Below are 16,927 nucleotides of genomic sequence, written 5' to 3' on the forward strand. Positions count from 1 at the left end.
CTGTCTCCTGCCTTCTCCTCTCTCCTCTAACTGCTCAGCCCAGCCTAGACCACCAGAGAGAACCTCGCATGACACTCCAGAGAGAACCCGAAACCAGGAGACCACGCCTGCCTTCCCCTCTCTGCTCGCTTCCCTGCCAACACTTTTTAGGAGTTGCCTCTTCTACCTATTTACATTTTAACCCCAGTCACTCCTTTTCCTCAACTTTTTAATATAGATATTTTTTATTGATTTCAGAAAGAGAGGGGAACATCAAATGATGAGAGAGAATCATTGATCCGCTGCTTCCTGCACGCCCCACACTGGGGATCGAGCCCATAACCCGGGCATTTGTCCTGACTGGGAATCAAACTGTGTCCTCCTGGTTCATAGGTCCATGCTCAACCACTGAGCCATGCCAGCTGGGCATCAACTTTTAAAATAAAAAACATGTCAAACAGTCTTAGAAGATTACAAAGAATACTATAACAAGCACCCGCCCACACTCAGTTTTAACAAAAGCTAACATCTTACCCTACTTGTTTGTAGTTGTAAAACATAGATACATGGTATGCTTGTATTTTTTAGGTTACATCCAAGTTTTAATGCACACATCCCTGAGTGCTGCTGTTTCTACTCAGCATCACCTCTGAGGCTGATCCCTGTGATTCAGAAGGCACTACCGTCTTATTTACCCACGGTGTGAATGAACCACCAGTCACGCATCACCCTTCCTGGTGGTGGGTGCTTCCCTTCTAATGGGCTGCCCTTCAACAACGCTACAGTTAACAGGTGTAAGGATTCCTCTCGGGTAAGTCTGTAAGAGTGGAACGTGGAGTTGGGGGTATGTACACCCTCAGTCTCACTGGAGACTGACAAATCACCACCCCCTTCTGGCTGTACCAATGGTCAGCCCAGCCAGCAGTGTGGTTCCTATTTCTTCACATCTTGGCCCAACTTCGCCATGATTAGATCTGAAGGCTGGCTCGTCTGAGGGTGTGAGTGGCCTTCCATTGTTGTTCTCGTTTGCATTTTTCGGATTACCAGTGAAATGAGCACTTTTTAGTTTTTATTAGTCATTTAGGTTTCTTTTCTGTGAGCTGCTTGCTCATATTCTGTGATTGCTTTTCTACTGAGGAAGTTGTCTTTTTCCCATTGATTTGTAGGAGTTCTTTATATTCCGGATGCTAATCCTTCATTGGTTCCTATTCTCTTTAAAAACATAAACAATTTCCAGCCTGCAGACAGCACTCAGGCACCAACCATCCGCATTAGAAAACCTTGCTTCTTCACTTCATCTCGCTCAGATTTTCAGAGTGGACACTCCAGATACAAGTGGGGTCCTCTGGTGCCTCTTCCGTCTCACTCTCCCCAAAGCTACTGTTTGTTCTCTCTCAATGTTCAATTTCAGTTATTTACATAATTTTTCTTTGATAATTCACTATGTTCTACCAGCAAAGATCTAGGAAAAGTTTCTCATCTGACAATTGACTTAGGTTAAAATTCACAATTTAACAATCTTTTTCAAGTAACCATAGTTACAAAGTTATGATCTACTCATTAATACTCTTTATTTACCCCAAAATCATAAAAACCAATTCTAACATGGGAAGCGTATTCCGTAAATGTATCATCAAGACAATGCTGAGATGACAGCAAAGCTAATTTTGAAAAACAAAGAAGAAAAATTCACACAAGCTAATGAAAATCTACAGTCACAGGTCTCTCCACTAACGTGGGAAGAAAATACCTGGTCTTTTAGGGCTAAAAGACGGTTTGAGATACTTTAGTCCAATGTCCTTGTTTCTACAGATAATAAAACTGGGCTCCAAAAAAACTCAGAGATTTGCCTAAGGTAACGCAGCTGGGCAGAGTGAAAAACAAGAACACCCTCCTCTCCTCGCTCCCAGTCAGACTCTCCTCCTTCCTCCTTCCGGGAAATGCCTCTGCAGGCGCTTGTGCGCTGGCTGAGAACGAGATGTTTTTACACATCAAATTCTCTGTGACATTAGCCCCGACGTTCTCATGATTCAGACAGAGGAGCTTCTGAGTTTGACAGAAGGGCTCACCTGTTTCTAGCTTTGCGGAGATTAAACAAAGTCACTTACTTGGCACGTGAGGGTCCCATGGGAGCTCTAGAAGTGTGACGAAGACTTAACATATTTTCATGCTCCACTTGCTTGACCTGAGCTTCAAGTTTTGAGATCGTTCTGATTCAAAGCAATAAAATAAATGTAAGTACATTTCAACAAATTTAAACAGCTCAATTACAAATTACTGATTTAACAGATCCTTCTAGAAAAGGGAAGAAAAGGAGCTGCAAGTCCATAAACCTTTTCCCAGTAAAATTCCATTGTTTAACTTTACAAAGCTGACAAAGTAAGGAAGAGTAAGTAGAAAGGCAAGTGCATTCAACTCTACAGAGGAGCACTCATCCTACAACTGAAGGAAAAGGAACAAAATAGATGGACTTAATCTAGCAAGTTAAAAAAAATTATAAATTTGACTATAGATCAAAATATACAACATATAAATTAAATATAAATTCAAATGTTCAAATAAACTGCAATTCTAACATGTTTAATATGTACACATCCAAGCACATGAAATATAGATAGGTAACACTTCCACAGAAGAGGAAGCAGGCTTAATTCCCAATAACATAGGCACTAAAAAGAACTCCTAGTTTTAACTATGCACCTCATTGAATTTGTGCCATGTTCAGAATAAAAGCCCATTTTCTTGTGTGTTTTTTTTATATTTTATTGATTTTTTACAGAGAGGAAGAGAGAGGGATAGAGAGTTAGAAACATCGATGATAGAGAAACATCGATCAGCCGCCTCCTGCACAATCCCCACTGGGGATGTGCCCGCAACCAAGGTACATGCCCTTGACCGGAATCGAAGCTGGGACCCTTCAGTCCGCACGCTGATGCTCTATCCACTGAGCCAAACCGGTTTCGGCTTGTGTGTTTTTTTTTTAAATCGATTTTATTGATTTTTTACAGAGAGGAAGAGAGAGGGATAGAGAGTTAGAAACATCGATGAGAGAGAAACATCGATCAGCTGCTTCTTGCACACCCCCTAATGGGGATGTGCCCACAATCAAGGTACATGCCCTTTGACCGGAATCAAACCTGGGACCCTTAAGTCCGCAGGCCGACGTTCTATCCATTGAGCCAAACCGGTTTCGGCTAAAAGCCCATTTTCAAGTTACCACCAGAAAATAAGTACTGTGGCCAATTAATTGTTTTGAACATGTCTTGCAGTCTTTGTTCTTTTAAACTTTGCACATGTCCTCATCTAATCTTTTTTTAATCCTCACCCAAGGATATTTTTCCATTGATTTTTAGAGAGAATGGAAGAGAGGGAAAGACAGAGGGAAATATGTTTCTCTCACATCGATTGGTTGCCTCCTGCACATGCCCTGACCAGGGCCCGGGCCAGGGAGGAGCCTGCAACAGAGGTACGTGCCCTTGACCTGAATCAAGCATGGGATCCTTCAGTCCACAGGCCAACGCTCTTTTTTTTTTTCCCTTAAATAACAAATTTTGCTCAAGAGCTTTTATTTTATTTATTTTTATTGATTTTAGAGCGAAAGAGAGATGGAGAGATAGATAGAAACATCAATGATGAGACTCATTGATCAGCTGCCTTCTGCAAGCCCATTGGGGATCGAGCCCACAACCCAGGCATGTGCCCTTGACTGGAACCGAACCTCAGAACCTTTAGTCCGAAGGCGGACACTCTATCCACTGAGCCAAACCAGCTAGGGCTGATCTTTTTTTTGAAGGTAAGAGTTCCGTACTTTTTTAAAATGTTTTTTTATTGATTTTTAGAGATAGAGGAATGAGAGGGAGAGAGATAGAAACATCGATGATGAGAGAGAAACATCAATCACCTGCCTCCTGCACACCCCCTATTGGAGATCGAGCCCCAAACCCAGGCATGTGCCCTGACTGGGAATTAAACCAGCGACCTCTTGGTGCATGGGTCGAAGCTCAACCACTGAGCCACACCGCCCGGCCTCATCTCATCTTTTAAACTCAAATTCTTACCTTTCCCATTTCAAGGAAGGTTTGAAAAAATTTCAGATAAGGCTGCTAACACTGGAACTGAATGAGCAGAGAAAGTCAGCATTCCTGTCCTCCCTACGGGAAGTCCTGAAGAGTGCGGTAAAAATCTCCAAATGAGGGACATTACTATCCCCAAATATAGAAACATGCTTAAAAGCCAATTAGAAATATGGAATCATTTGCCACTGGGACAATTTGACTCTATTCCTACCTAATTAAGCAAATCAGATCATGAATATAGTCCTCAAGACAGGTCTCTAAGAAAGCAGAAGACCACAAACAGGTGGGAATGCTGTTTTGGGGGGAGCATAAAAATATTCAGAGAACTAGACTGCTTCTTAAAATTCTTTTCAATGTTTTAATATCATGTGGATGTTACCTATCCTGAGAAAATACATAATGTTTGGGGAAATGCGCCCTCTCAGGACCAACCACTGATATATTCTAATCATTTAAATATCTTCAGCTACCTCGGCCAGTGTGGCTTAGTGGTTGAGTGTTAACCTATGAACTAGGAGGTCACAGTTCGATTCCCAGTCTGGGCACGTGCCCAGGATGTGGGCTCCATCCCCGGTAGGGGGCGTGTAGGAGGCAGCCAATCCATGATTCTCTCTCCTCATTGATGTTTCTATCTCTCTCTCCATCTTTCTTCCTCTCTGAAATCAATTTTTTTTAAAAGTTTAAAAATCTTTGGCTAATATCAAATGTATTTCTATGTCAGAAAGATTAGGATAAGATCTAATCTCAAAATGTTTGCAAATCCTCAAGAAAAACTTTCTTTTCATCACTTTCAATATAGACACTTATTTAAGTGCTAAAAAACAATTAGAGGTGTTTGATTAGTAAGACAATGCATTTACCTTTTCAAATCAGAAATCTGAGTCTGTGCATCAAGCAATTTGTTCTCGGTTGTATTTAATGTATCCTATGAAAATAAAGGAAAAGTTCAGAAAACTGAAGTATTCAAATGTAGTCCTTTTATTTAAAAATGCAAAATACAAAACTAGCCTAAGGCTGCACCAGAGAGCTACAAAGAAAATCATGCAGATGCTCAGCACGTATGGCCTCCACCAAGCCACAGACAGAACTCCCGGAAGAGGATGGCTGAATGGATGCTGGTTCACAGACAGCTGTGGGGCCCGGAGGGCCATGTGCCCTGCTTGACTGGAAACGGTCCAGTGTTAAATGGACACATTTTAACCACAAACCTGACTGAAGTCTCAGTAAGTGGCAAAAAATCTCTGTGATGATGAGGTTTCCAAAGTAAGGCCTGGCCCCTGACCCCCAGAATTCCTGGTGGCCGGGCTGGGCAGGCCCTTTCACTAACCTTCAATAATCTCAAGCCGCACTTTACGCAGCAGAAATACTTGGCTCCCACTTACAGCATCATTGTGGGTTTCACTGCATGCAAAAGGTAGTTTCCCAGCAGAGCTTTAATCAAGAGTTCAAACATAATAAGTTCAACCCCACAAAAAGCCAATGCTTTGAGAAACAAAACTTTATATTTAAATAGTATTAATTATTTGCATCTGCATGGTCTCTTACTCTTCTAAAAATTTCATCTCACCTCAAATGCAACAGCCATTCAATAAATATTTGTTAAATGAACAAATCTACCAGACTGTGAGTTACAGGTAGATATCTAAAAATAAGCCTACTGACCCAGAGAGGGTAAGTCAGCGCCAACAGCTACGGGGGACAGGGCGAGGGGGCAGGGGGAGGCCAGGGCCCTCGGCTTCCAGCCCAGTGCTCTGCCTCCACCGCAGCCCAGAACATGAGCAACGAACCGCTATTACCTTCACTCTTTCGTGTTCTCTTCCCAGGGACTCATACTCTCCTAAGAGCTGCAGGAAAAAGAAAGAATTGCACCAGAAAATTAAACATAATATCCACCGAAGGATACGCTCTAACAGTGGCTCCCAATGTGGGATACACGCCCCACAGGGGGACAATTTGATTTTTAAGGGGGACAATTAGAGAATGAGTTATTAACAGTGATTTTTTTTGCATTTCTTATGATTCTAGGGGCCTCATATAGAGTATATCTCTATATATATACTAGTAAAAGGCTAAGCAACCATCTGACCGGTAGCTTTGACGTGCAATGACCACCAGGGGGCAGACGCTCAACACAGAAGCTACTGAGCTACGGTGCCTTGGCAGTGGTGGTTCTTGGGTGACGCACCCCAGAACCAGAGAGGAGGGAGCCTAATTCCGGAGGCGATACCCGAGAACCGCCCTCTCGCAATCCGGGACCCCTCAGGGGATGTCAGAGAGCCGGTTTCGGCCTGATCCCCAAAGGCCAGGGCAAGGGACCCCACCTGCCAGAGGGACCCCACTCACTCTGCAGACGCCCTTCGAGCCGCAGCACCGCCCCAGATGCCCATGGGAGGTTGGCTCCGGGGCCCATCTCTCCCGGTCCCACCCCGCCAGCCACCTTCTAATTAGTTTCCTTTCAATGTGCATGAATCCGTGCACCAGGGCACTAATAAATATATATTGTGACATATTTATGCATTTCAGTTCTCTATTATGTTTTGAAACTTCATTTGGTATTTTTTCATATCACTTCATATTATTGTTTAAATATGTGTTTATCGATTTCAGAGAGAGGAAGGGAGAGGGAGAGAGACAGAAACTTCAATGATGAGAATCACTGATCAGCTGCCTCCTGCACGCCCCAACCTGGGGATTGAGCCCACAACCCAGCCATGTGCCCTTGACCAGAATCAAACCCGGGACCCTTTGGTCTGCAGGCCGACGCTCTATCCACTGAGTCAAACTGGCCAGGGCCATATTACTATTGTTTTAACAATTTCTTAGTGATTTTTTCCTCAATACTTCAACTGTCCTTTCGTTCTTTTATTTCTCTCTTTCATGGATGCCGTGTTCTCTGGAAGCTTGGTTAGACCAAGTTAATGGCCTTTTAGGCTTCCTCCATGTGAATAGGAGTTCACTTTTTGAATAATAAGAATTATATGTCACAGGGGGGCACCAGGATTTTAGAGGTGCTTAGGTGGGGCATGGCAAAAAAAAAAAAAAAAAAGGTTGGGAACCACTGGTCTATAAAATAACTGCCCATACTCTTCAAAAATGACAAGTTACGCCCCAGCCAGTTTGGCTCAGTAGATAGAGGGTGGGCCTGCGGACTGAAGGATCCCAGGTTCGATTCTGGTCAAGGGCAGGAACCTCAATTGCAGGCTCCTCCCCAGCCTGGGCCCTGGTCGGGGCTTGTGCAGGAGGCAACCAATCAATGTATTTTTCTCACATTGATATTTCTCTCTGACTTTCCTTTCCCTCTCTCTTCCACTCTCCCTAAAAATCAATGGGAAAATGTCCTTGAGTGAGGGTTAAAAAAAAAAAAAAAAAGCCAAGTCACGACAGGAGAAGGTTAACACAAAGTTTCAGATCAAAGGCAAGTGAAAATCCAGGAGAAGTGAAGACAAGGCGTGGCCCTGGGCTGGGAAGAAGGCCATGAAGGAACAGTCGGACGCGCCTGCAGCATCTGGATTTCTGCGTTGTGATGACTGCTCTGTGGCTATGAATGAGAAGCCCTCATTCTCAGGAAATACACTCCAAAAGCTAGAGGCAAAGGGGCGTGATGTCTACGACCTACTCTCCAATGGCCTGAGAGAAAAAAGATTATGTGCGAATGGCAAAGTAGAAATGGAAACATGTTAACATCTGATCCTAGGTGAAAGGAATGACAGTTCTTGCAAGTTTTCTGTAAGCTTAAATTTATTTCAAAATAAAAAGTAAAAAAAAGTAGTATCAGTCAATACCCATTGATCAAAAGATTAAAGTGTATTTGTATTGTTCTGTCTCAAACTGCTGCATAGTATTCCTTGCTAAATTAGTTCCACAGAGTAAGGTACCATCCTGAAAGTATAATATAATTAGGTAACTTAAAAAATAGCTATGTGAGCCTCCTGGTTAAAGAAGACAGATTTGTCACAGTTTCCTTTTTATCCTGGTTCCACTATTAACAATGGAGCCAGTAAAGAGAACACAGAGGTAACAGCTCAGTGGAAGGTTCAAATGAAGCCGTAGCAGGGCCTGAATAAGAGAAGCAAATGGCAAGTAGGTGACCTCCTCACAACCCTGGGAGGAGCAGACTGAATCCCATGGGGGTCAGTGGTGGACAGGGCGGAAGCACAGGGCAGACACACGGACCTGGCCACAGTCCTCGGGTAGAGTGGTCAGAGTCCAGATCCCTGCACATCCCATACAGCGGCCGGCTGTCCAGCCTGGACACTGGACACAGGTGACAAGAACAGGAGAAAAATGCAACTCTGGAAACCCAAGTCTGACAGGGAAGGAGAGGCGACGGGGTGAAGAGAAAATGACTGAAGAAAAGTCTTTAAAAAACCCAACCTGACTCCTCCCCCCACTGCCCCGGAGCCCACTGCTCACAGTTTTTGGTAAATCCAGACTATTCTAAAAACTAAGTAAAATGTGACTAGAAACTGAAGTTTTCAGATACAGAAGGTCTCCAAAGGTATCTCACATGCATTTTCTTTCTCAGATGTGCTCTAGCAAAACAAGGATTTCACCCATGAGGGTCACGCAGGACCCATACAGCAGGGCGGATCCAAGGAAGGAAAGAAGCCAGGACCCGTCCCAGGAGGAGGCGGGGCCAGGCAGGAACCCTGCACTCAGACCTCACAGGCACCAGTTCAGTCTGAAGTGAGGGTTGTGTGTGTGCAAGTGGTAGGCATATGGAAAAGTGGGCAGACAGAAAAAGAGGGCAACTATCACTCCTAGGAAAAAGAAAGATTGTAAGAGAAAGGAAATGTAACCACTGCACACTGCAGCTTAGTTCTGAACAGTATTTACAAAGATGTAGAAATGCTGAATACTGATCTAACTACAAACAACACACATATTTCACATTGAAGACAGCTAACTAGAAACCATACCATCACTTTGTTTACTACAGGAGGAAAAATGCTGCTGCCGATTAAAATGCAACACTGAGGTGTAAAGCGGCCCCAATTCCAGAGCCGTTACAATGGGAAAGAGAAGGCGCCTTAGCATCAGTTCAATATGTGAACCACATTGGGAGCAAATGGTGTAAGAAAGCTAAACTTAACGGTGCACAGAAGGAAGTCATATACTGTCTGATTTGACAGGGGAAAAAGCAAGAATAATGTAACTTTCCTATTTAGAAACATGGAGGAAAGTGCTGGAAGAAACAGCTAAAAGAGCTGACGGTAATGGCCTCCAGGGGAGGGAACTCGAAGGTACAGAAAGGGGGGAGGACTTGTTTTTCATTTCCAATTTCGCTATTTAAACCATTTACCTGTGTTTCATGAAAATAAAATTTAAACCAATTTGCCACAGCATGGATGGACCTGGAGAGCATTATGCTAAGCGAAGTAAGTCAGTTGGAGAAAGATAAATATCACATGATCTCACTCATTTGTGGACTATAATGAACAACATAAACTGATCCAGAGACAGAGAAGCATCGATCAGACCGTCAAACCTCAGAGGGAAGGCAGGGGAGGGTGGGGGTAAGGGGGCGAGATCAACCAAAGGACTTGTATGCATGCATATAAGCCTAACCAATGGACACAGAGACCAGGGGGGTGAGGGCATGAACTGGGGGAGAGGGAGGGGAATGGGGAGATAAGGACACATATGTAATACTTCAATCAATAAAGAAAAAAAAAATTTTTTTAAACCAAAGCAACAAGCATCAAACCTAAAGCTACCAGGATGAAGCTTTCAACAGTCAAAATACTTTTAGCCGAAACCGGTTTGGCTCAGTGGATAGAGCATCGGTCTGCGGACTGAAAGGTCCCAGGTTCGATTCCGGTCAAGGGCATGTACATTGGTTGCGGGCACGTCCCCAGTGGAGGATGTGCAGGAGGCAGCTGGTCGATGTATCTCTCTCATCGATGTTTCTAACTTTCTATCCCTCTCCCTTTCTCTCTGTAAAAAATCAATAAAATATATTTAAAAAAAAATACTTTTAGATTTTTAGGAACCATGACAAGGGATATTAAGAAAAACTTAGGGGGGGGGGGGAAATACAACCTGAAACCTACTCCCACATCAGTGCCACACAAATCCAATTTTAAGTGAAATCAGAGTGAAGAAGTTTCAGCAAACCGGTTCTCAATCTTTACCCTGCTAGACAAACAGATGTTGGTTTCAGACCGCTCCCAAGTGGGCCTGCCAGAGACAAAGGCATGCGTGGGAGGGAGTGACAGCATGGTCTCAGAGCTTACTTCCTGCTTCAAGAAAGACCCACCCTATACCGTGGGAAGGTATATATTTGCAGCTACAGCAAAGTTATGTAAAATAAACTAAAATCAAAAGAGCTTGTAAAAGTACACAACCTAGTTACTTTAACTGAGCATATCACCAAGTCGCTTACATCTTGAAACATTTTGTTTTCCTGTTTCAGTCTGGAGTCTTTGTCATCTGAGAGTTTGTACGCATTCTCAAACGCTTCCTCCAGATCCTGCAGCCTACACTTCAGTCGAACAATGGTGTTGTCTTTTTCTCTGTTACTTGTTCTCATTTCCTCGATGCGTTCCTGCAGAATTTTAGAGGCACTGCTGGCTGCACTGAGGCGCTCTCTGAAATCACTCTACAAAACAGACAGGATAACCAATTGTCTTTAATAAGAAATAGATGTCTCACCCGCCGGCGTGGCTCAGTGGCTGAATGTCGACCTATGAACCAGGAGGTCACGGTTCCATTCCTGGTCAGGGCACATATGCCCAGGTTGTGGGCTCAATCCCCAGTGTGAGGCATACAGGAGGCAGCCGATCAATGATTCTCTTTCATCATTAATGCTTCTATCTCTCCCTCCCTCTTCCTTTTTCTCTGAAATATATATATATATATACACACACATACATACATATATATGTCACTAAAAGAAAAAGAAATAGATGTTTCACTAGCAGCTAATAAAACTGTGGGCATTAAAATATAATAAAGCAAAACATAAAATGGAAATCAGCAAATTTAATTTTTAAAATATTTTTATTAATTTTAGAGAGGAAGGGAGAGGGGAGAGAGATATAAACATTAATGAGAGAGAACCGTTGATCGGCTGCCTCCTGGATGCCCACCACTGGGGATCAAGCAAGCAACCTGGGCATGTGCCCTGACCGGGAATGGAACCTGACCCTCTGGTACACAGTTTGACGCTCAACCACTGAGCCACGCTGGCTGGGCAGTAAATTTACTATTTTGCTATAGCCTGGGGTGGAGACCAGAAAGAATTACGCTACCATGAGTTGATCATAAAATGTGAACTGAAAACCACTGTTCAAGGCATTCAGACTGTAGAACTCACCTGTGGATTGCTTTAGAGAAGAAAAATAACCATGGCTATAAGAGAAATGATTCTGAAAGTATAGCTTGAATTTGTTGCCCTACATTCACATTTAAAGGTTAAAAAAATGCATTCCTTAATAGGAAAATAAAATTCAAGATGTATGTTAATATTCACTCAATCATTTCTTAAATATCCACTAGGTACTTCGCACTAGCGTGGCTAGAAATGAAGATTAACATGAAGGACAAGTTCTGAGTGTAGGAGGAGACAAAGATGACTAAAAAACATCAAAAACAAAGAAACAGCATATAAAACATAACCGACACTTTCCACCAAAACATTGTTTATAAGGTTGTGTGCAGAAGAACAGAACTTGGCACTATATGAAAAAAAAATTTATATAGTTAAAAGCAAAAGTTTATGCATTTCTTATTATTTATATAAGAAAATGGAACCCTGGACGGGTGGCTCAGTTGGTTGGAGCATCGACCCTGTACATAAAAAAAAAAAAAAGGCTATGGATTTGATCTCGGGTCAGGGCACATACCCAGGTTGCAGGTTAGATCCCTGGTCGGGAGAGTACAGAACACAACCAATCGATGCTTCTCTCTCACACTGTCTGTCTGTCTGTCTGTGTGTCTGTCTCTGTCTTTCTCTCTCCCCACCCCTCCTCTAAGCATGTCCTTAGATGAGGATTAAAAAAAAACCAACAACAGCCCTAGCCTATTTGGCTTTGTGGATAGAGCATCAGCCTGCGGTTGCTCTGGTTTTGGGACTCAATCCCCAGTAGGGGGCGTGCAGGAGGCAGCCAATCAATGATTTTCTTTCATCATTGATGTTTCTATCTCTCTCTCCCTCTCCCTCCCTCTCTGAAAGCAATAAAAATATATTTTAAAAAAAAGACACGAGAACAACAAAAAATAGAATACTTACTTACCACTTCTCTTTCTAGTAGGTTATTCTTATTTTCAAGTGTCCTCACACGGCTAGTGGCTTCATTCAGAGCACCATCTAATTGACCGCATCTGAGACCATAAATTGAAATGGAACAATTGGAAGGTCAAGGCCGCTCCCTGACAAGTGTTCTATAACCCTAACCGACTCCCTAGTACAGCACGTAACAAACACCAGCTCTCCAAGACTCAGGATGCCGCTTTAGTAAAATGCATCTGGACCTGATGACAGCATAGTGTCAGAGAAAATAATGATGTAAAAAGACCCCTAAGAAATATTAAATCAACAAAGCAAGACATGAACAGATACCTCCTTGCACACCCCTGTTCACAGCAGCATCATTCACAGTACCAACAGGAGGAAGCAGCCCAAGTGTCCATCAGGGGACAGATGTAAAACTATCCCTAGTGCAGGGCCATTCTCCCCTGTGTTCCTACAGCAGTTTTAACAGGATAATTGTCTGCGTACAAAAATGGGTTGAGCACTGCCCAAGGGCACTAGTCATCCATCACATTCTCATCAGGGGTCCATGTGTAGCACTAATCTCCCATAGTGACATTCCTTGACACACACAAGGTCTGCTCAACTGTTTCAGCATTCAGCCCATAGGAAGCACCTGCGTGCATGTCAGTTATTAGTGTGTTCTAAGAGGATGGTTCAAATCTGTAAAAATAATTACTTAGGAAAACATGTTTTTGGTATTAAATTTTTTAAATCTGCCTGGCCAGTGTGGTTCAGTGGTTGAACGTTGACCCATGAACCAAGAGGTCACTGGTTTGATTCCAGGTCAGGGCACATGCCCGGTTGCGAGCTCAATCCCCAGTAAGGGGTGTGCAAGAGGCAGCCAATAGATGATTCTTTCTCATCAGTGATGTTTTGATCTCTCTCTCCCTCTCCCTTTTTCTCTGAAATCAATAAAAATAAATTATTTTCAAACCTGAGGCATATGATTTAGAAGTGCTTTATCATCACAATGTATTATACTTTGAGGAAAATAATATATCCAAGTTGGAGAAGCACTAACAGTTAAATTATATTTTTAAAACTATAGTTAAACTAAGTTTTACCTGTCTACAAGAATTTGATTGGATTTCTTCCAATCTTCAACTGCAGACATTTCTTTTGCCTCCAGCTTCTGTTTCAAGCTACTTATTTCTGATTCATAATAAGCTCGAAGATCTGCTATGTGCCGGGCCTGCTTTTCCTTCAGGTTCTGCCTGACGCTGTCGGCAGGAGGGAAAGGCTTGTTAGGAGAGTGTCTCCTCACTCTCTGTCCCAAAAGAGGAGCAAGAACAGTCATTCTCATGAGCAAAAACATAGCCTTTTCCCTTTGCACTCAGAAAATATAGACAATACACAAGTTGACCACTAACAAAGTAAAGAAGAAAACAGACATGGATTATTTAATTCTTAGATGGTCTACCTTAGAAATTCTATCTCTCTTTTTTTAACTTAAGATTTTATACATTACTGAAATTCAATAAAAGTCACTTTCATCATTTAAGCAGACACTACAGAAAATCGAGTAGCATTACAGGCCATCCACTGAAATACATACTTAGACAATAGCACAGGATCTTCCAGGGAAGCCAATGAAATGCATTCTGGGACACTGTTGGCTGTACCTGGAAGCTGGGACTGACTGACTGAGGCTGCAGTTACCATGACAGTGTTTTCTTCTTCCACGGTGTTGACCGAGAGGTCGTTACTAGTGACAGTATAGACTGAGGGGAACGTGGAGCTGGTCCTGCTTTCGTTTGGGAATGTGTGATTTTTCCAAGAGGCCACTGGCGAAGCTTTTGCACGTGAAGGGCATTTGGGGAACCCAGACAACTGAGAGGTGGCATTACTTGCTTGTGAGAACGAGTCTATGTCAGAGTGACTGGACACACTGGGCTCCAGAACAGAGTCTGGCGAGAAGGAGATCCTGTCCTGGAGGGCATTCAGAAAGCCCGGCGGCTGAGTCCCCGCCCTCTGCTCACTTGGCTTCATGTGTAACGTTGGGTCCAGAGTCAGCACCTGGAAATAGGCAGATAGATAGCGTGGTTCTCCCTCCGCACGGGCTGCTGTGGAGGTGAGCGGTCAGACCTCCCGGGGAAACGCACTAAAGCCCAGGCAGGGTCGGAAGCAGCTTCGCTCCACCCCGCAGAGTGCCGACCACGTTACCTCGGGCGGATGGTTTGGGCTGGAAGAAGTGAGATGCCTCTCGGGTAACTGCTTGTTTTCCCTTTGCTTTTTATGGTAAATATCCTTCAGTGACGGAAGCTTCATCTCATTACTAGCATTAGACTTAAAGACACGAAACAAAATTATTTCAATGCTATTAGCAAGGAAGGAAAAGTTTTCTGAAATCAAGATCAGCACCATATGAGATTTTTTAAAGATTGTCAATAAATTGAGCTTTGTGCCGTCAGATTTATAATAAAGGTTTGGAAGTCAAAACCTATTACAATGAGTCTCCCTCACAATGAGAAAGTTTTCCTATCCCCCCAACAATAAATATTAAGGGAATCATCTGAACCTAATTACTTAATGGCCTAGAATACTTTCAAAGAATAAAATCATTGGAAGTCCCCTCTCAAAATGAGAACGAGGTTCTGAGATAAGACAAGACTTCAGAAAGAAGGAATGAAGCAGGACAAGGACACTTCTCTCCAGACTGATTTCCTGTGACGCACGGGGACAGCTGTCAAGAGGTACAGCTCCTCATCTATGTGGTTATGTCACGTTAGGAGCTGGCAGACAAGAAAAGGGTGTTTCTACAGCTTGACATCGGGGCTCCGCTGCGCTGGAAATAATGCACTGCTGTCTAAGCTCCAAGTGGAAAAACTTGGCGCTCAAATTATTTTGAGGTGGGAGCTACTGTGGGGTGTGACAGGGGTACCATTTAACCTTGTCAAGTTTGAACTGTGGCCATTCTGTCAAATGAGACTAAATTCCAGGAGGGACACAATGCCAGGCAGTTCATCCTACAACCTTAACTCACATCCCATTTCCAGGCCCAACGTGGCTGCAAGGCACCATGAATTATATTTTTTAATCAACTCTGTTACTAGCTTGTGAAAAAGAATTCATTATACTGTTGTGTGTGTATTGAAGGTATTAATTTGTAAAACGTAAACCCTAAAAATTCCCCCTAATCCTGTTTTAAAACTTGATGGTTTATATACCAATGGCCTAGAGGCCCTCAATCATGCCTTGCAGCCCATGACAAGCAGCAGCGCTCTGGCTCCAGCCTGAGCCCTGCCCGGTGGCTGCAGCTATTCTACTCAGAGCTCACGGTGGTACAAGCTCCCATGTGCCACCACCTTGATGATTTCTCTTCTCTTCATATTGTAACATCTCTGATATGAGGTCTTGTAACTGGCATCTTGTAACTACTGCCAGTCAAGTAGCAGTTGTGATATGTCATTGCCTGCTCATAAGCAAATATCAAAGCCATCAACATGGCCACATAGGTGTGCTGAGACTACAAGGAAGCCTGGGAGCCACTATGAAGGGACGGGAGCAGGCGTGCACAGCAGCAGTGCCATCTGGGAGTCAGAAGCAGGCCAGCCCTCACAACTGCTAAGCCAGGTCCCCGCAACATCAAGGCCTCCCGCCCCCTTTTAAAGGAATGCCATGTCACGAAGGAAACGGTAGGTGGGAAAACAGAAACCATGCTGGGATGAAAAAGGAGGGTGAGCCTCTGCAGGTGAGGAAATTTGAATCAATTTATTTCCCTTACATTTCCTTTCTAAATATGTATAAGGCTTACATAATAAAAATCTATGTTTAGCCCTAACTGGTTTGGCTCAATGGATAGAGCGTTGGCCTGGGGACTGAAGGGTCCTGGGTTTGATTCCAGTCAAGGGCACATGCCCGGGTTGCAGGCTCGATCCCCAGTGGGGGGCGTGCAGGAGGCAGCTGATCAATGATTCTCTCTCATTACTGATGTTTCTAGCTCTCTCTCCCTCTCCCTTCCTCTCTGAAATCAATAAAAATATGTTTTTTTTTTAAATCTATGTTTAATCACAAGCTCTTTCTGTAAGAAAACAATAGAAATTCTAAGTGATAAGAAAGCATTGCAGCCCTGGCTTGTTTGGCTCAGTAGATAGAGTGTTGGCCTGCAGACTAAAGGTTCCCGGGTTCGATTCTGGTCAAGGGCACATGCCCAGGTTGTGGGCTCGATGCCCAGGATTCTGGCTCCATTCACAGTAGGGGGCATACAGGAAGCAGCCAATCAATAATTCTTTCTCATCTTTGATGTTTCTCTCTCTCTCCCCTCTCCCTTCCTCTCTGAAATCAATAAAAATATGTTTTTAAAAAAGAGTTGTTGTTTTTTTAAAAGAAAGCATTGCATCAGTCTAATTGATAAATTCTTTTCTTGATAGCCTATCACACAGAAAATCTTCAAATGGGTGGCATCTTAAAGAGTCAACAAATACAGTGTTAATTACTGAGGTTGCAGATCGAGGAACACACAGGCAGCCCTGTGAGCAGAGCCCACTCGGCCTCCCAGCCCCTCACAGTCACAAGTTCCCACCCTTCCTTCCTCCCTGGGGTATCTGGCTTTTTTGCTCCTTCCTCTGAAGATCCGGTCTGCCACAACTGTCTATGGCTGTCACTCAGGCTCACA

The 16,927-nt window shown here is 43.5% G+C and overlaps 1 protein-coding gene across 7 annotated transcripts in view; it reads right to left on the reverse strand.

Moving 5' to 3' along the window:
- MPHOSPH9 (M-phase phosphoprotein 9) overlaps positions 1 to 16,927 on the reverse strand; it is a 43,386-nt gene that overhangs the window by 11,969 nt on the left and 14,490 nt on the right. For 6 of the 7 annotated variants that reach the window (XM_054712593.1, XM_008142896.3, XM_028147113.2 and 3 more), the window contains 8 exons: positions 14,476 to 14,598; positions 13,868 to 14,328; positions 13,377 to 13,532; positions 12,293 to 12,380; positions 10,441 to 10,656; positions 5,852 to 5,899; positions 4,916 to 4,980; positions 2,088 to 2,189 (listed from right to left, as the gene is read on the reverse strand). In XM_054712593.1, the coding sequence (XP_054568568.1) occupies positions 2,088 to 2,189; positions 4,916 to 4,980; positions 5,852 to 5,899; positions 10,441 to 10,656; positions 12,293 to 12,380; positions 13,377 to 13,532; positions 13,868 to 14,328; positions 14,476 to 14,598 (1,259 nt within the window). The remainder of the gene's footprint in view (positions 1 to 2,087; positions 2,190 to 4,915; positions 4,981 to 5,851; positions 5,900 to 10,440; positions 10,657 to 12,292; positions 12,381 to 13,376; positions 13,533 to 13,867; positions 14,329 to 14,475; positions 14,599 to 16,927) is intronic. The other variant, XM_054712592.1, reaches the window with a different exon arrangement.

The sequence above is a fragment of the Eptesicus fuscus genome, chromosome 23, assembly GCF_027574615.1.
Source record: "Eptesicus fuscus isolate TK198812 chromosome 23, DD_ASM_mEF_20220401, whole genome shotgun sequence".
NCBI classification, from domain to species: domain Eukaryota; kingdom Metazoa; phylum Chordata; class Mammalia; order Chiroptera; family Vespertilionidae; genus Eptesicus; species Eptesicus fuscus.